Consider the following 20,283-nt stretch of genomic DNA (forward strand, 5'->3'; position numbering starts at 1 on the left):
CAGCACCAGGTGTAACTAGAACACACACACTTAACATGAGTGGGATACTGAGTAGTATATGTATCAAGTATGTAACTACAGTTTGCAATACATTTCCTAATTGGCTACAGTACGATTTGTAGAGGAAAAAAATGTAGCTAGTAGACTTAGAATTTCAGCCTTTCCCACTACCTGATCAGCAGTGTGTTTTGCTGATTGCTATAATTGCCAGAGGGAGAAAGGAGAACTGAGAGTGTGCTCTGGCACTGAATGAAGGCTGAAGAGGCAATCCCCAGCTTGAAAGAGAGCCAGATATGGGAAGAAAAGCTATTAATTCTTTCTGAGAATTTGGAGGCCGGACATCTCAAGAACAATCCAAGAACATGGAGCTGTTCTTCCTTCCCCCATCCTGTTCCCAGTCTGATGTGCTGTATGCGTAACATATACTTGAACTTACTTTCCATCCAGGAAATCCATCAAAGGCCTCAGGACATTATCTGCGTCTTGTGCAACCGTGTTTCTGGCATTAGCAGCAACATTTCCCGTCCCTTTCACCTGACAGAGGATATCGGACATTTGCTTGACACACTCATCAATCCGAGTCTGAAAACTGAACACATAGGAGAGAGGCAAAACTAAGATTATCAGTGGCAGAGATCTCAGGTCTAGTACACAACTCAAATATTTTAAGTCCATAAACCATGTACTCAATTACACACTCTTTCTTCCCGAGATTTGCTGCTCATTTCCTTACTGTATTTGTTGCCAAGGGGCATGCTGCCCAGTTCCTCATGCCCATCATCCACAGACAGCCTACCACTTCTGAACACAATAGGATTTTGTTCATTCAGCTTGCAAAAAGAAATGATCCTTTCCTGATTTCAAGAAACACTGTTATTCTTAGCTCTAAACACCCTGCTGTATCTTTGCTTTCTACACAGGGTGTTACACCACAGAGACTGGGATACCGTACGGAGCAATAGCACAGAGCATGCACAGCTCTGGGCACCCAGGAGTCCGTCAGCAGTAATCTGGGTATGATCCACCATAGGGTAAGTCTTTAAAATAATAGACAGCCTGAAGGCAGGCTGAAAACAGTCCACTGCCATCCAGTCCATGCTGTATCAAAGTGTCTGAACGGGATGTGGGGCTCAGCTGTGAAACGATCAGTGTCACTGTAAAGTGACATGCAAGCCATTACAGCACAGTTACTGTTCCGTCTCTTACTGCTAAGAGCAAGTCCAAAATTAAATAATACAATGGTTAAAAATGATGACTAGATCAGCAGAGCTGACAACATATCAATTCAGTGAATAAAGGAAAATGCTTTGACATTTAAAAGAACAGTTACTAACAACAGGCATTACAAGTGACATTTAGCTATCCACTAATGGCACACAGCTTTGAAACCAGGAAGAGATGTCAGTGCTAGAAGCTAGGGTAAAGGCTTTAGAGCAGGAACACAGGTCTGGAAGTCAACTTTATGTCTGCATAAGTGGCCTGAACTTCTGCTGTGTGAGTCACCTAGGACATCTGTGGGCTGGGTGCTAGCACACCACCCCTCTGCCCTGCGGCTCTGACCTTCCCTCTTCACCTTGTCACCTCTTTCCTCTCCTGCACTGCCACCGCCAGCCTCACAGTGCCTCTTGCTCACTTCTAACCTGCCTCTCACTGGAGCAAATCCCACAGGAATTCCCTGCTTCACTCCTACAGCCTTCGAGAACAAAACAGAAGCTAGCCTTGCGTGAAGTATAAACCCTTTCAGGGCTCCTTTTCTCTATGATATCCTTTAAAGCAAACAACGCTTCTGTGTCCAGACATAATCCTCTCTCAGCACAAAGGTGGCGAAGCTCTCTGGATGAGTGCTGCTTTCCCAGCAGGTGCAATTATCTCACACAGATGAAGAAGAGTTAAGATCTGCAGTTTCAGGTGCGCACAGTATTGTAGGAGCAATGGTTTACAGACTCTGCACAGAATATTGTGGTTATCTGTTTTACCTCCCACATTTACATCCTCTAGAAGATCCTGCTCACACAATAAACTACAGCCCTGCTTTTCATTCCCTATTACTCTTAAGGAATGAGTGAAGCACCTGAGCTGCCTGACTGGCTTAATCTCTTGCCGGCACATCTCTCAAAACCATCCCTGGTATGTATGCTGATACTGAATAATCTCTTTAAATTATATTTGCAAATGTCAAGATTGTACCTTAATTGTCTTGTAGCAGTGACACCATGGAGACAGGTCTCTGATAACAAAATTCACCCCCTAATTATGATTTCTCACTCATCCTCCATCTAATTATGAATCTTATCGATTCAATTCAGTTACAGTTTGAATCTCTCCATTTCTTGCAATAGCATCCAGTACTGGCAATGGGAACTCCTCACTTATCTCCTGCATGCTGAAACCCAAACAGTCACTGACAAATCCCACCATGACTTTTTGGCCATAAGTACAGCAAATCTGCAGACTGTAGGAGGTGAAGTTGGTACAATTTGCTTTATTCCCCCTGCCCATGTTTCAACTATACTCCAGTTCGTGCGTGCATCAATCTTGTTACAAAGCACATGAAATGAATTGGGTTAAACATGAGAAGTGGTTCCTTTTGAAGATCAGTTGGGAACCCTGTATTTCTAGATTTTGCTTAATTGACATCTTTTATGGTTCACTACAAAATTATTATGAAGTCAAGCACATTTTTATCCTCAGGTAAATGGCAACATGATTTGCAGTAAAACTTAATTGCCATCAATTACTCTGGCAATACTTTAAAGAGCTCCTTCCTTGAAACATTAGAAAACACCATTCACTGCAGCATTAGAACAAGTCAATCTCAAATTCTAAACCTGTTTCTTTCTTATTCCAATATTCATTTAACAATCAGAAATCAGTCAGCTGTTTCGTACATTTAGAGCAGAACGTTTAAACAAGAATGTTGCTTCATAAACACCAAGCTGGAAACTGCTTTCCGAGTAATAAAGGAGCAGGCAATTCTGTTACTGACAAGCACTACTTACAAAAAAAAAAAAAAAAATCGCCTTATGTAATTCAAAGACATTTCCTGGTTGAGAGATCTCCATGTTACATTTCTAAGCAGAGCAATATAGGAAAGAGAGACTTTAAAAAACATTTCTCACTTCTTTAGATAGTTTCAGTATTTGAAAGACCACGAATTTATGACAAAAAAGAAAAATACAATGCAGTTGACATGAGTTTCTTTTCTTAACCTGACTGAATGAGATTAAACAAAAGAAAAGAATGCTTCAAGGACAGGGACCTCGTTATACTCACCTGTTACCAAACACTGCACTCAGCTCATCCAAAACATTGTTCAGCTTCACCTGGAGTTCTTTGAGATGGTCACTTGCTTCTGCATCCAACTGCGGATGAAAGAAGAGCACTTAGCGTGAACCCAGAGGGCAGTCTGCTGTCCTTCACAGTGCTGCTGCTCACTGTTGAGGATACTCTTAATAAGTAGGTGAACTATTAACACTGGACTCTGCCAGCTAGGATGCTCTCCTCCACTGCCTGCTGCTGTTACAGAAGCTGTGAAATCATCAACCGATATTTGCCTAAACAGCAGCCAGTGGTTTCCCCAGGCTCCAATACCCTTCCTGATATTTGCAAAGTTGAGAAAGAAAGTGAATGTGAACTCCCTGTGGCCAACAGAGTAAGCAGGCTGAGAAATCATCAAGCACTGTGCATTACCTTGGGCTCACTCACGGGTCATTTCACCCCTCCAAGTCTAGAAGGAGACAGGGCTTTTCAGAGTGGATATTATTTATTTGTGCATTTCTCCATGCATGGTCTTGAAAGATGCTATTTCACCTTCCACCCTGCTGTCGGTATTCAGACTGAAGACTGACCCAGCCACTGCTCTCAGACTACTGGACCCCAGCTATTTCGAAAGTCTGGCCACAATAGCATGGCAGGAACTGCTGTGCACTGATCACTTTTGGAAAGCATAATCTCAGCTATGGGTATTGAGCACAAGTAGCTCTACTCTCATGTGGAGCCAAAATAGCTTTTTGTTTACAATTGTTCAGAGGACACTTCACAAAACAAACAAAAAAAGTGCCCCAAGCACTACATGGACACTGCTGACACCTTGGCACATTCTGTAAGAAAGTGCTTGCTCTGTTATTATCAGCCCATAACCACCTGTTTTAAAATACAACAGCATCCTGTATTCCAGCTGCCGTCATCCCTCCAGCCTAGAAAGAGGCACTTCTGAGCAACCTATCTGTGTGTACACATAATGATGCATGTTGAATGCTTTGGGATCATTTGCTCTGAAAAAGTAACTTGTAAAACAGATTTGCCTTTGTTTGCAGGGAGGCAAGCTGCTTGTGAAACAAAAACCTTCCAGAAATATTTTCATTTGGCATTCAGAGCTTCTGTCCTTATCTCTAAGGCAAAGTATCTATTTATAAATGTAATGAGCCAGGTGCCAGTATAGCGGTTAAAAATCAGGTTAGATTTTTACGGTGTATCTACACATGCAGCTATACAGGATCTGAACATGACAGGAGTTCCCACTTCTATATACAGTGCTGAAGCCCTCTTCATATTCCTCAGCATCTGTCAGAGAAAGCCAAGCCTCAGGGGATTTGGAATCTGATCCGTTCATTCTCCTGTTGTAAGCTGACATGGAAAACTGACTCTATCAGACATTTGAACATGTGCTAATGAAACTCCTGGATCAGAATTTTAAAAATAATTTAAAAAAAAAAAAACCAAGCAAATTATGGTTACTTAAGCCTTATAACTTTAGGCATTGCTAGCTCTGATTATTTTTCCTTTATTAAAGTGAATTTGTATTCTGTTACCTTTATAACTCCCTTGCCCTATGGAGGCAGAAGGAAGCTAATATGCCGATCAGCAGGCATTCTACCCAAGCTTTTAGGTAACAAAACAAAAACAGCATCTGTTGGTGAGGGTTTGTCTTGCCCCTACATTAATCCTTCCTTTCTCCTACTCTGTAAAGGGGCAACAAGTCACAGGCTGACTGGTTTGCTATCTACAATTAATGGCACTAAACAGTCCTCTGATTTTGGCCATTTCTGGTAGATTTGAGGCAGAACCAGTTCATGATTTCATCAACACATTTGAAGTAACTGCTTTTCCAGATTAAAAAAAAAACAAAACAAAACAAAAACAGAAGTATTTCACACAAGACACCTATTCCTAACTATTTATTTCTACTTTATAAGCTACCAGATGCAGGGTCTAGAGGACTGTTTGAGGCCAGGATCAACAACTTATTGCCCTGGTTAATGAACCATACAATTAATGACTTGTTTTACTGTGAGGTGATGTGGAGACCTCACCAACTACCTCTAAGCTTCTCCTTGCTATTGTACCTGTTGACTGCAAATGGATCTTCTCAGGAGCAGAAGAAAGGCTGATTGCCAGCCCTGTACTGCAAGAAGGGACAGCTGGAGCGATGCTTTGCCAAGGGAATGAGCTCCATTATCTGTGGCGAAGACCTCTCTTTCCTCCAGAACATCAGCTCACAGCTTTCTGGGTGCAACTGGCAAGACAGCTGCCCAGATTTAACTTCGAGGTGCCTAGCCTCACCCTCTGGAATAAAAGCCCTGGCGGTAAGCATTCTGGTTCAGTATCCACCAAGTCCTCTGTCACCCTAGAAAGGCCATTGTCTTCTGAGCAACTGCTACCGTGGGAGCAGTCATTCACATCAATAATACTCATCCTTGGTGCTTGGGCATAGACACGCTTTGGCTTGAAAGCAAATTTTGGGGAATTACCTGAGTGTGACTGAAGTCCATTAGGAAGGTGCCAGCAGGTGTGTACTACTGTTTCACATATATAAATTACACACTAGTTACAGAGTCCCTGTAGCGTGCGGTGTAACTGCAAGCTGTTCCTTGCCAATACCGTGAAGCACTGATAACAGCGCCCAAATGAAAGTGTGCGTTTTGCTGTTGCTGCCTAGCCAATGAATTCTAAGCACATCAGCTATTACTGATAGCAGGAAATGTTACTCGGACTGCATGATAAATCTGGCTGGTAGGGTGAAGCAGAAAGCAGGATTAGGCAGCTGGGTCACTGCCATATGTCACATCCAGACCATTTCAATCAGAAGCTGGAGCTCAGCAGGCTTATGATCTCCATTCTGTGGGTGTATCAGAGATGATTCAGAGGAAGAAGACTAATGAAAAGTTCTCTATGCAAAACATGGGACAGTACCCACAGCGAGGTAGCTTCTGATCTCTGAGCAAATGCTCCAATTCCAGTGGAAATAGAGGCTGGCACAGTCATCGTTCTGTGTTTGAGACTAAATGTGCGATACATAAAACTCAGACGCATGCAAAGAGGGAAGAGGTAACCCTATATTTACACTTCAGGGAAGAAAGCATGGCCCTGTTATTTCCTGTGAAGATTTGGGACCTGGCACTCCAGAGAATCCAGGCTTCAAAGTCTTATCCAAGCACATTCAGGGCTGCAACCTCAAGTTCTCTGCTAATCTGAATGGTGGCGTTTACAGCATAGTGCTATGAATTTCAATTTAGGTAGATCTTCTCCCACTTCTCTCATGGATGAAATAGAATCCATGAGTCTAAGAATTTGCTGTGATGGGCTTCAAAGTTTTCCAAGAGTTGTCATTAGTTCTTCATTGGCTTCTACACACAGTGGTGAAGCATGAGTGACCAAAACTAGAAGGCTCCTCTGTAGCTGGAGAGACACAGCTCTTGCCTTCTATAAGGCTGAAGATGTTGAACAATTAAAATCTGCTGAATCCAAACAGCTGGCAGCTTCTCAAATACTAGGGAGGCTTTAGCGATGGCACATGGGATGCTAAACAGGAGCAATCAGTAGACACCACAAATCCTTTGAGAACTTGGCTACCATGTCTTGGCTGTTTCTAAGTTCTTCTGCAATTTGTTATTCAGGTGGCTAACTTAGGATTTAAAATGTGGGCTAACCCTGGCTGAACATTAAGAGGAGAGTTTCCTGAAGCATTAATTGTACAGATTAGCTTGAAATCAAAGGCATGAAAATTGTATGATGACAACGTGCTGCTACTCAGCAGCTAATTCTCTGGGTTCCCTAGGCAATGCTTGTCTCTGATGCTCACTCCGCATGCTTGATTTTTGGGGAAAAAAAAAAAAAAAAATAACGCAGAAATGTTTTAAACTAGGCTTCCACAACACATCTAGGCTTCAGCAGTGGGCAATGTAGTATAGCACCTTTGATTGCAGTGCCATGAGTTCATAACTTCTGAAAAGCTAAGCAAAATACTGGACTGCAGAAAGCCATCTCTCTCTCAAGCAAAACGAGAAAGGCTTATTCTGGTGACAAGGAGAGTGAACAGAGCAGGCTGAAGTCTGCAGGAAAACTGCAGAGGTGGGTAGAAAATGCAGGTCACATTAGGTTTTTATTAGATAATATATGAATAATTAAATAAATGGAGCCAAGTTCAGGCAAACACTAGCAATGAACCTATGTAGCCCACTTTAGCACAGAGCTAAATTACAATCTCCATTCTGTGGAGTGTACTGGAGATGATTCAAAGGAATCAAAGGTTTCAAAAGGTACTCATGTCCAGGACTCACCCCTCGATTCCACTGTTCATTATGCTTTTAATGCTACCTTCCACTCCAGAAATGCTGTCTTTCGAAAACATGCTTCAGGAATGTCTGAGAATGTTACTGAGCCACAGTGAAGCTGTTTTGATCCCATGAGATCAGCACGGCTCAGAAGGAAAATAAAAGTATTAATTATAAATCCTAAAAATCATTTAAGATACTACTTTGTGTGTGCCTGTGTACATATATGCCTTGAGTTCTCAAGCACAGACCCAAGAAAATCCCTCCACACAGAGCCCTCTAAAGCTCTGCTGCTGTCCTTATTGTTTCTGACTAGTAATGTTCACAGACCACATGATGTCAACACATTAAGCCCAGAGACGCTGGGCAATTTTTGCCCTGTTTTGTGCCTTCTGAGTACTACAGTTGGAACAAAGGTACCATGCCTCATTTGGGGGAAAGAAAAGTAAAGGAAGGCGCTATATCAAGGAGCCTGATCTCAAGAAATAGTACTGTGCCAGCACTTCTCTTCCACGTTATGCCATTGCACTGCAGGGTGACTATCGGTGAGCCCTGTCCCCTTCATTTCCCTTGCTGCAAAAGGCAGTAAGTGATATGGATTTCCATAGGAGTGTGTTTTTGATCCACTGGCAAAAAGCACTAGGCAGGACCAGTATTTCAAAGCCTTCCAGAGCTGTGCCATGCTACAGCTGTAGATGGATCTGAGAATCAGAAGCAGGTGAAGCCACAAGTACACAGTAACTGAAACCAATCCCCAAGTTCCGGCTTCATACACCGTACATCTAACATACCTGCCAGAAGAACAATGGAATATTTGGTACCTAGTTCTCAACAACATATTTGAGAACACAAAAAGGTTAACAGTTCACAATGACCAGGATGTACCGCTATGCTACCTTCTTATTCCCCCAGGGAAGCAGTTCCTTTTTGGGTAGAGAAGTCTGGACAATGCTTACAATTTGTGCAAGCTACTGTGTGATGTACAGATGAATATAAATCAAATATGTCACAGAAAGTAAGAACTGCTCTCGCTGAAGGAGAGAATAAAACCCAGAGATGCATTTCCAGCAGCATGTTTGGCTACATGTTCTATTTTCAAAGCTGTTGTCTCACCAATTGTTGCTCACTAGCCAGGTTCAATCTACATCAGAAAAAGGACTACTCAAACTAGGACAAGACCTTGTTTACTCCAGCAAAACAGACGACCTGGCACGTTTCAAGTCAAGAAGCAAAGTACTACATAGTCACCAAGGGGGAAACCCCTGGGGATAGCAAATAATGCAGGCACCTAACACAACACAATTTTTTTTCTGGTGACCAGTGGCAGCCTAATGAAGTGGAAAAGCAGCATTTGAAAAGAAAAGAAAAAAATCATGTCCAAACCCAAGCTTCCTAGCATGTTTGCCTGGTTTCTTCCTGCGTGTTTTATTGCTCACAGTTTGGGTTCCTCTCCCTTTTTTTTCTTTTGATTCCTCCCTATACCTCCTAAGGAAGGCTTTAAACGGCAGAATGCAGAGAAGAGGTCTAGGCTAGGAAAAGTAGCTGCCAGTCTTAATAAACACTTTTTTTCCCTCCCCTTATTTAACATACTATCAGGTACTATTTTCAATTTGAAATATAGGGAAATTCTACTTAATGGCTGCTGCTATGGAAAAAAGTAGCAAATTGATTCCTTAAAGGAAATTAAGTGCATATGGATTGAAACTTTATAAACCACTTCACAAACATTTCATCACAAGCTTATTTTTTCCCGAAAAATGAGCATTCAGCTACCATTGCTATTACAGCTGGGACCATATAATTCGAGTTCTTGATGTAGGGCTCAGAAATTAGGATTGTTGAGATCACACATGAAAGAATGACAGCTGCTTTCCTTGACTCGTGGGGTGAATCCATTTGTTGAGATTTTTGCCACTTCATAGAGAATTCTGCCACTGAACACAAGAAAGATTTGAAACAGCAATACAGGCAAAAACTGAGCTGCCCATCAGCAAAGCTGACTTTCCTCTTGGCATACAGGTCATAGCACAGGTTCTACCACAACACAACCAAAGAGAATACACTTAGGCTTTGAAAATAATTTTTTCCTAACATCAGCAGCAGCAGCCTTTTCTTCATCTTCACGAATCTTGAAAAGCAATAAAAAAAAAAGAAGAAAAACACAGATACATGGATTATATCAGAACAGACATGGTGATCCAGGGGAGGAAATACCTATTTCTGTAAAAATGCCCATCTCAGAACAAAGAACAAAACCTGAGATATTTATATTCATGGACACATTGAGTATCCAACCAAGCGTGAGTACAGAACTTTTATTTGCATGTCTACAATATATTAGATATTGGACATTTAATGCCAAAGATACTGTCCCATATTTATATGCCACATAAAATGACTTGATGTCAACAGTTCTCAGACCTATCTGTCTTTGGAGCTGTGAAACCACCAGCAACACCGACATCCAGCCCACATGAGCACAATACATAACCTTCTCTCTCCTCCTCCATCGTATTCTGTGCCTTGAAACATTTGCTCCTGCATCTTATGACAAATGCTGTTGAAAAGTCTTCAAGGCATGGCTGTTCCCTCACACTTCTTACAGTGCCAGGTATCAGGGGGCTCTCCTTATGACTGCAGTCTGCAAGTACCAATATGATGCAAATAACCTAGTAACAGTGCAGTAGGAATGAGTAATACTCAGTCTCTTAGCGCTCTTACCTCTTTACCACCCATGGCTTCAAACATCTTCTCTAGCTGCACTCTCAGCTGTTGGATGTTATTCATCAGGATGCAGGGCTGAAGGGACAAAAGCAGGTGCCTGTTACTGCTCAGGATGTCAACACATTTTCACCAGTGATACAGTCTGTGCCTCAATACCCTTCCCCAAGTACCACCGGATCTGAGAGTCCAATAGGAGGTAAGGCATGTGCAGATTTCAGCACTCAAACCTAAAAACGACAAGTCATTTTTTTCTCCAGCTTGAAAAGGGATGGCCAGTGCTGGACACCCCAGAGCACGCAGATCTATGGTGTTGTATTTTCCTCCTCAGCTTTATCACAAATAGAGAACAAACTGACAAGAAATCAGTTGGGACAAGGCCAAATTCTCTGCAGTTCCTGCCATGCCTGGCAAGAATCCAAGCTGTGTCACCTTCAGCCTCTTAATGCTGCAATGTACCTCCCAGATCAGAATCCATTCTGCGAATGGTGTACCTCCCAGACCAGAATCCCAATGCTGCGAATGGTGTACCTCCCAGTCAAGAAGGGGAACTGCTAGCCAAAGCTACATTCAGAGACACATCTGGGTCCTGCCAGGCCAAGCCTGAGACCAACAGTCAAGGGCAGCCTGAGCAACAGACTTCTCCCTGCAGTTACAGCCCCAGTACAGGTGTGGGAGATAGCAAAACCACCATGGGACGGACCCAGCGTTCAAAAATGTAAGGCCTTGTTTTATTTAATGCACAGAATTTTACCGAATTCAGGATTAAACAGCAAGGTAATTAGATGGAGACAACAGTAAACCAAGAATGCAAGTACCAGACCTACACAGCAATCTATGCCCCCCCACCCCTTTTTTTTAATCCCCTCTATGACATACAACCCAGACAGGCAGGGTGGAAGTTAAGTTCAAGGGGACTTGACAGCCTTCAAGCCCTGCAGATCATCTTCAGGGCCTAGTTTTTTTTTATGGCCAAGCCAGAATTCAATCTGCAAAACCATATAAATGATAAAACCAATACTGAAAGTATTTACACCATCAACACAGCCAGGTGCAATGTGAGAAACTTGGTTTCATGAGGACAACTATGCGATTCCTCAGAGCAAAAGAGAAGGTCAGCACAACTCACCAGTTTCTCCTTGGAACAGTAGGACTGGAAGCTCTTGGAGATGATGTCAGCATACTGCATCAGCACTTTCCCGATAGTCTGTGAAGACAAGATGTGACTGTTACTCATCCTCTATCACTGCAGGAGAACTCCGGGAAATAAAACAAAACACCATCATGCTGTTTTGCATCCCACTAAGGGAAGACAAACAGCTAGATGTTGAGGGTATTACCTTAGCAAACCTCCTATTATAATGAGCAACAATGACAGGGTCTGGGCATTCCAGCTTCTTAATGATCTCAAAGCTCTGATTGAGCTGGGTGAAGACATCCACCACTGAGCAAGAGAACAGAGCATGCTCGGACGTTTGCTGGAACTAAAAGAGAAGTACAAAGAGTCATTCTCAAAAGATCTAAAATACACCCATTTCATGGGTGTCTCCATCACCTGCCGTATTGGAGGCAGGACAACTTTACCAAAAACTACATCTTCCTCAGAATTAGTCAAAAGCTCTCCAAAAGGCTTAGAGGAGCTAAATAGCCAGTTCTGTTGGGTTATAAGTTTACTGTCCTTCACCAACTATGACATGACAAGGACCACGGAAATGTAGCATGATGCTGAGACCCTTAATGAAATGTATGGCTTGCCTGTCAGTTAACGATGAAAGAAGGAGAGTGAAGAACTTTTTTCTTAAAATTTAGAAATGAAAGAGAATTCTTACATTAGCATCACAGACTATAGCACCAACAGTCACCGAACAAATGTGAAGGCTCTTGCTCTCCATCAGGAATACTCAGCAAATTAAGAATAAGTTTGTCACTGGATTAAGGTCACATTCTCACTGCATGACTAAGTACATGCAAAGTGCCTTGTATTTCAATTACCTCTCAAAAACACAGAGATCAGAGAGCACCAAGCCACTGGCTGACAGATTAACAGCAGCAGAACAGAACAGACATAAATGAATGATATGCACCTTGCGATTAAAAAGCTCTCTGTGACCTGTAGAGAAAGGTCCTGGGATAAATGAGTTTCCCAGTTGTTAAGCAAGCAAAAAAGGCTGCATCCTTCATTTGTACGACAGCTGAATTTACAGTGGTGTTGTGTGGAAGGATGTAGCACCAAGTCCTCCACTCAGAGTGACCTACATACCCCATCTTTTTTATCTCTCTCCAGAGCACCATGCAGGAATTCTAAAGAAACATCTTCATTTTCATCCAGCCACTGCATCACAAACTGCTCAAACCACCTGCAGGAGGGACAGCAAAGACAGCAAGTTACAGCAAGAAACAGAGCAACCCAACAAGACTCAGACACTGCTGCTGTTTCAGCCAGTCTTGTGAAAGCTTGCCACTCGTAGATGTCTGAATGCTCTTATCTGCACTTGCAGCCAAAGTTCCCAAAAATACTCCTACCTGTACACAAGCTATTAGTGAGCAGGGGCTGTGCCATCACTTGGGCTGGACAAGCAGAACACAGTGAAGCCCAGCCTCTGCAGATTGTTGGTCCTGTGCTGGTTTTGTCCTTCTCTCCTGTCTTTCCTCTTTCTTCATACCTTCCCCTTTTTTCCCCTTGAGCACCATCTTTAACTTTGCATCATCTCAGAGCACTTTGTCTTTTCTTCCCCCTTCACACATCTGCCAGACAGGACAAGGGAGACCTCCAGTACCACTACTTCTGCATGCTAAGAGAGACAGCACACTGTCCTGCTGCCAACTTGGGTCTACCATCTTTCATGTGAGAGCTGCAAATGGATATAAAGGGAAGAAAAGAAGTGCCTGTTTTCCAGGGCCCTTCAGCCACTTTATCTGCAGATACAGACATATTTCTGGAGTGCCAGGAGGAAGAATCAAGGCTAGAAGTTTCCCCACTTTAATGCTGCTCTCCCTTTCCCCAAACCTTCTCTCAAACACTCTCCCATTCTGAAGGGCTGCTGATCTCACTGTGAAGATGCTTGAGGAAGATTAACTTCTGGTGATAGCACAGCACATCTCCTAGGGCTTGCAGGAGGCTGGCCAGCCCTGTAAGCAGCTCTTCATTATTTTCTTTTAAAGGAGCACAAGCTTAGTTTATGTTAAGTGTTGGACCATCAGTCTTGGAGCATGGTCAAGTCCCCAGACCAGGCAGGTCGTAGAAGCAGGGCACCAAAGTTTGCGGCTGTTCTTTCTCATCACTTAGGAGGATAAGCTAAATGGTAGAGTTGAATCCAAGAAGCTGTTGCAAAAGCCACTGGTGTATCTCAGGGACATGCGGTGGTGTCTGGAGCTGTCTCCTGCGCTGAACAAAAGGCTTCTTACACAGCCCCACCTTGGCCAAATAGGCAAGGTGAGAAGCAGCTTCATTGATGGGATCTTACAGCTGGTCATCCCTCTTATCTGCTCTGTGGGACATATCCATATAGTACAAAAGTGGGGGTGGGGTGGGTGTCTGTGTTTAAGCAACAACATAGCACTTACAGTTTTATTTAAATGTCTGTCTAGGATTTGTTGTGTGCAAGTGCCAACATACTGCAGCTGAAGCAAATCAATTTCAAGTATTACTAAACAACATTCACAAATAAAGGAAAAAAGTATCCATGTGTGTTTCAGTCCATACAAAAGATTATTATATGAGCTTCACAGAGTACAGCCTCCTCTAAACAGGCAGCTGTGTTCATAGAGATTGTGCTAATTACGGGCTGAGTTTGCAAAGAACATGAAAGCATGTGCCAGACATGAGAGGGAGATCAAGAGCAAATTCACAGACAGAGCATACTAGATAGCCTTAAATACTCTCTACGCTTTGAAATATAAAGCACATCAATGCTAATATTGGAAATTGTAACTGACACAGTGTTAAATGCCAACAGCAACCTGTCTATGCAGCTCTATTTAATATAAACGGCAGCAGTGGAACATTATCACAGACATATGGACTTCCTGTGTTCTAGAAAAATTTCTTTCGAATGGCACTTCGGGCTCCTAAAAGGCAGCATATTTCAGAGTCTGCTGCAAGTTTCTTGAGCTTTCAACATTTTGTTATTAATTACAACAGCATATATTAAAGCAACAGCTCAATCCTTAGAAGGTAACTCAGGCAGTTTACACAGGAGCAACTACACATCTTCCACCTCTTTCACAGTTCCCAGGCTGCAAGTTCCTAACTGCTTCACATGTCATAAGTCCATGTACAGGGGGGATTACTTGTTTGTTTCTTTTTGCTCTGAGAAGTGGAACTACTTCCTAATTATCGTTCATTCTCAGTTATTGCACCATATCTGTAAGAAAGGGACATTCACTGTTGACAACAGTCATTGCCCATTTTTATGGCTACTATAAGCTGATACACAAAATCAAGTGCATAGGTATTTTACTGTCTTACAAAATTGTCTAAACAAAGATAGTAAGGAGAAAGGTACTATTGGGGGGTGGGAAGGTGAATTACCATCACCTCCTCATCTCTCCCCCCCTCCCCCCAATAAAAAATCTGCACTACCTCCAGAAAGAGGTTTAATATGAATGTTTAAGTGCAAAGTGAAATCACTTGGATCAGGTCAGGAAATTCTGTAACTACATTTGCAAAGCCAGCCTCAACTTTGTCCCTTACTGGATGGCAGGAAAACACAAGAGACAGAAATAATCTATAAATACTTCCAGTCCCTGGGCACATTCAGGACCAAAATGTGCTTTGAGCTGTAAGATAAACCTCAAGTTATCTTAAGCCAAATACCCCTTACAGGGTTTTGCTATCAGGTCTTGGGCTGCTGAGCAAGTGAGGGGGGACTCTGAAAAGTACAAAGGCAACATATCCAAAATGGTATTCGATATTATCTAGCATAGAAACCAATAAAAATAATCTGATTTCATGCAGAAATAGCTTCAAAATTTTGTTATATGGCAAATATCTTCTTCCTCGTCTGCTTCAATTATTGATCTAGAAGCAAACATCGTAATGACTCATGCACCAGCACACAAGGCAGAGGCTCATGGTGCTGCTTCAGAGACATTCTGTGCTTGCAGGGGTCAGCACAGTCTGACTCGAGACAGCACAGCCAACCTCTACAAACGAAGTTTGCACAGAATATGCCTTAGTCCTGCCTGCCAGGAAAGGGAGCAGTGCTTTGTGGCTAAATGGAAGTTTACCTCTGTTGGCTGCACAACAGTAATGTAACACAAAAGGCTGCGATTTCAGCTTGGCCATGAGCCTGGCCCCTGTGGTCTCAGACTTCACAGGTGAATTCATCTTGTTCATTTGCTGTGTTGATGCATGTGGGTAATCAATGAACATCCTGTGGGCCTTGGGAAGCTCAGAGGAAGAAGGCAGGGACGGTTTCAAAGAGTAAAAGAATAAATACTATGTTTGATGGAGTGAGCCAGAAGAATAAGACAGGATTTCAAAGGAAGGAATGCCTTCCCCAACCAGAGAGGAGGTAGTTTCCAGTACAGCTACAATAGTAGCTGCATGCTAACATCAGTATTAAAACAAAACATAGTACTCCTCTTCACACATCTAAAAAGCTAGGGGTTTCGGAAACTGACACTTCACAGCTTTTAGCTAGCAGCTAAAAAGTGAAGAGAGGAAGTTTTGAAGATCCACTCCCAGCTATGTTGCTACTTCAGTCTCAGACTGCTGCTGAATTTCAAGAAATAAAGGCAGCATACAACCTTAGCTTCAATATTTGGAGCCTTCACTTTATTCAATATCTCAAGGCTATCAGCACATGGTTTCTCATAGTTTCAACACAAAAAGCTAGTTGTGGATAGGCTCTTGTCTGTCAAGTAGACAGACAACTCAGCTGTTCTCTGGACAGCAGCAATTTAGTTTCACTGAAGAGTTTACTGATGATCAAACCTGATGTGTGGACTCCTTTGTTTAAGGAAGCTTCAAGACTAAAAATACTTCTGAGGAAGCAAATCATAGGACAAGAGCACATTGCTGTAATCGATACCAAGGGAGTATTTCGTAACAGGTGAAGGTTATCACTGAAATAAACATCACCTGTGTCTGACAATGTGACTATTGTTCTAAAAAACAAGAGTGAAGTAACAAAGCCAGTGGCTGCAAATGCACAAGAGCACTGAAGCTCTACCACAAAGGCCAGCAGAGCAGAACAGTCTGCATAACACTGCAGAACAAAACTGAGCATCATTATCCTGATTACACAGGAGAAAAAGAGAGATTAAGAATATCTGATGGCTTGCCTGAGACTGCACTGACTCAGAGGCACAGCAAAGGGAACTGGGCTTCTGAGACTGTCACTCCAGTGCCCTATTCACTGAGTTAATGCCTCTCTCTGACCTGATTTGTTAAGCAAGGCCCATAGCCCAAGCTGAGCAATTACGCTAACTGCCTCAAGTGTTATTAGTATGCAGCTAGCACCAGGCTTGAGGGACTGCGTGCACCACAGGATGGGAAGAGAATTCCAAATGCCCAACTGGAAACACAGTCCGAGCAAGATGGTTTTTTTTTCCAAGAGGGGCAAGTGCGAAGTGCTGCATTTAGACAGCAGTGAACAGTCATACACAGGATGGCAAGAACAGCTAGGACATTCTGTTGAGGGGTGCCTGGGGTTGGTTTGTGGCCCACTGGAAGCATCACTAGTCAACAATACCATTGTCTCATCCCAGCATCCAAAAGCAGCAGCACTGACTGCAAGGCAATACAAGGCAAGGTCCAGATGAAACATCAGTATTTAAGTCTGGGTGTTGTATGTCCAGACACAGGCCAGCGGGAAAGAGGTGAGTAAACCTCACTCACAAGGAAAGCTGAGAACAAATGGGAACCAGCAGGAGACTGGGAAGGGACATGAGACATTTTACTCTTGTAAAACAGTAACAATTTGTTCTCCATGCCCAAGCTGGTAGGACAGGACAGAACAAGCTCAAATCAAAGCAAGAACGCTTTGGAGGGGGAAAAACAGGAGTGTGTTAAACCCCCAAAGCCCAGTGTAGAGGTAACAGTGAAGCACAGGGGAAAAAAGGTACTTGAAGATGTGGGCCAACCACCACTGAAAGCCTCTGAAAACCAGTTAAACACTGGTCAGAAACAACACACCTGCTCTTGCCTTAGGCCAAGTGTGGGGCTTTAGCTACAACATTCTCTGCAGGTTGCTCAGACAACTTCTTGGGCTTATAAACCTTCTTCAGGTCTGAATTCTACTGCTGCTTTTTTGAAGTTAACTAAAAGTTGCAAACAATCACTTAGAGCTTTAAGAGTGACCGCTTATCTGATGTTTCCAACTATACCACCTGGTCTTAAGAAAAAAAGAAAATATTATCTTTACTTCAAATCCTGTTGTGTGTGTATACATATGACATTCATACACACCCATACAGATATACATACAGTACATACAGATAAACCTTTATCTATTAACACAAGAACATAGGCATACATCCACAAGTCTGCTGTTCAAGAACTGACCAAAGCCCACACTGGAGGCTCAAAGTGGCTTAAAGACTGTCCATGCCATTGCTACAGCTTTTGAGGTCTTGGGAGATACTGTACAGCAAGGGATTGAATTGTGTCGGGGGCAGTGGCACAGAACACCAGAGGGGACAAACATGCACACAAACACAGAAAACCAGGGGTGGAGAAATAGTGTACCATGAAGGCAGCCACAGGAGAACCAAATGACTACTCTCCTCAAGGTAACACAAGGAGACACATGGTGGGATTTACTACAGGGGACATAACACACTCACGCTGGATATTCAGGCACTTTTCCCTTGAAGGCAGGCAGATCACGAACATATTCATTGTACAGCCACTTCACTTTGAAATGTAAGTTCATATAGTCTGCACTTTTACACAGTCTGTGTTTCTCATGCTCTGTAAGGAAGGAAAAAAAGCAGTTAGGTCTGAAATTACCACTATCACACTATCACGGCATCAGGCACAGGAGGGTCTTATAAAGCATGTCCACAGTATGCAACAGGTTTGAGGCTGAAGCACCTATAGAGCCACAAAATCTTCATGACATGAGATTTTGGCAGCAGGCAAGGGGTTCTTGGTGTTTGACTGTTGGGGCTCTGGTGTTTATTTCTGTAGCTCCAATTAATACTACTATTTGTTAAAGACTTTTTGGTTGTCAAAGCAATAAAAACAGAGCAATCTCTTATGGCCTTTCTATTTAACATATGACAGTACAGATTTCATCTTTGCAGGAAGCAAATCAAGGAGAGCGAATCTGTTCATTCTTGGATATAAACAGAGGCAATACCAACATGTTACTACATTCTCTAAAAGACAAGAGTAGAAAGAATCAAGTTCTTTAGAGTTTGACAGTATGAGTCACAAGCAAGTTCAAATGACCTACACAGGAGCTGGAGCCTTCCCTGATCCCCAATTTGGAGAAATTCAAGACGCTTCTTCAGAAGGCAACTGTTTTCTTATTTGCACTGCTTTCCTGAGCATGGTCCACTGAAGCAACCCATGGATATCTATCTAACTGCTGCTGAGCCTCGTCCACCTGCCAGGTTCCATTAAGTTTTTGTACCAAGGTTATGTCGGGTCAATGCAGTTCGTCCCTGTATAATGGACGTACCTCCACAACACGACCCTTCCCGCACACCTGTGCGGCTAAAGCACTTACCATACTCAGACCTACGTTTCTGCAGAGATCATCTCCCTACGCCAGTGCTTCCCTTTCCCTCTCACAAAAAATGTATGCTCCATGTCTTCGATCTCAAGGCCCTTCACAGCCTACATCCACACTACCATCTTTCAGCAGTTGATTCCCACCTCTGATCAGCCCACGATCCCAGGTTTTAAACTACTTGTTAAGGTCCCCAAAAGCATCTCAATGCTTTCTCCCCAGCCACCCCTCATGTGCTTATGCAGGCAGCTCGTTTTACTGCATTGCTTTTTTCAAAGTCCTCCTTGAAAAGTATAAAATTAATTCCATTTTCATGATGCTAAGAGGACTCAACAGCCGGCCTTTGCCTGCACTGCAATCCTGAATTATCAGCTGACCAATTCTGCACCACTGCTCCCTATTGCCACCTGTCTGTATTCACCTCTTTCTTCTGCCAAGCTTTAACAGCATGAATACGCTCTGTGCCAGGCTTCTTTATTCACTCTAGCACCACAGCAAGCTGCTAGTCCATGACTACAGTGTGAGATATGAGATTAAAACATATATGATTTTGGCTTAGACGCATGGTTTTTTTGCCAAAATTTGCCTTCAGACTTGTCTTCCTACCTTTTATGTGTTTACGTCATTATTGATATAATTTTCAAAGGTGCTGATGTGTAGACAGGATCCAACCACGTTAAAAAGTGGAAGTGTTTCTCTTAACTTTGAAAGGCTTTAATCTCGCACTTTGGTACAAGTACCCAGTAACTGGGTAGATATATGCATAAGCAAGCAATACATGCTACAAATATTCATCAGCAGAAGATACATCTCAATGATGTAAAATGGCCCCAGCTTTCTAATCAGTTGCCTGACTTACAAGCTTATATTACAATATCATCGTCTATAGGAATTCTTGCAACTATTTCAAAACATTAGGAAACTTCCACATCTCTCCTTAAGCTTCAACAGCATGCACAAGAAGAAAGGCCAAATAAATTAAGAATCATCCAACTGAAAACACAAAAAACCAAAGAATTTTTCATGCATAATTGTTCCATAAGCCTTGTCAACTCCCAAGCAGGGGAATATTCCAGTAAGTTGTTTGCAAACCTCTGTAACAGTGTAATACAAATTTCCTTCTAATTCACATGTAGCAGATCCACACAGATACAATCTCACCCACCCCCCAACCTTTTTTTTGAAGAAACCAAAATGTCCTATAGCTGAGAGACATAGTCCCCAGTGGTGATTGTTTAATGGAAAAATTACATGTGCTACTGTTTCACATGTACTGTGATCCATTACTCTCCACAGTGAATTTGCTTGTGTTGGAGCCAAGGAAA

At 42.7% G+C, this 20,283-nt stretch overlaps 1 protein-coding gene across 1 annotated transcript in view; it reads right to left on the reverse strand.

The window, feature by feature from the left end:
• The window catches only part of UNC13B (unc-13 homolog B (C. elegans)), a 190,935-nt gene that overhangs the window by 23,186 nt on the left and 147,466 nt on the right, over window positions 1-20,283 (reverse strand). Inside the window, exons 28-34 of the mRNA XM_009889740.1 lie at window positions 18,066-18,192; window positions 12,535-12,631; window positions 11,615-11,758; window positions 11,404-11,481; window positions 10,275-10,352; window positions 3,274-3,362; window positions 437-589 (exon numbers count right to left, since the gene is read on the reverse strand). Of these exons, the coding sequence (XP_009888042.1) occupies window positions 437-589; window positions 3,274-3,362; window positions 10,275-10,352; window positions 11,404-11,481; window positions 11,615-11,758; window positions 12,535-12,631; window positions 18,066-18,192 (766 nt within the window). The remainder of the gene's footprint in view (window positions 1-436; window positions 590-3,273; window positions 3,363-10,274; window positions 10,353-11,403; window positions 11,482-11,614; window positions 11,759-12,534; window positions 12,632-18,065; window positions 18,193-20,283) is intronic.

This window comes from Charadrius vociferus, unplaced genomic scaffold, assembly GCF_000708025.1.
Source record: "Charadrius vociferus isolate BGI_N301 unplaced genomic scaffold, ASM70802v2 scaffold37, whole genome shotgun sequence".
NCBI classification, from domain to species: Eukaryota; Metazoa; Chordata; class Aves; order Charadriiformes; family Charadriidae; genus Charadrius; species Charadrius vociferus.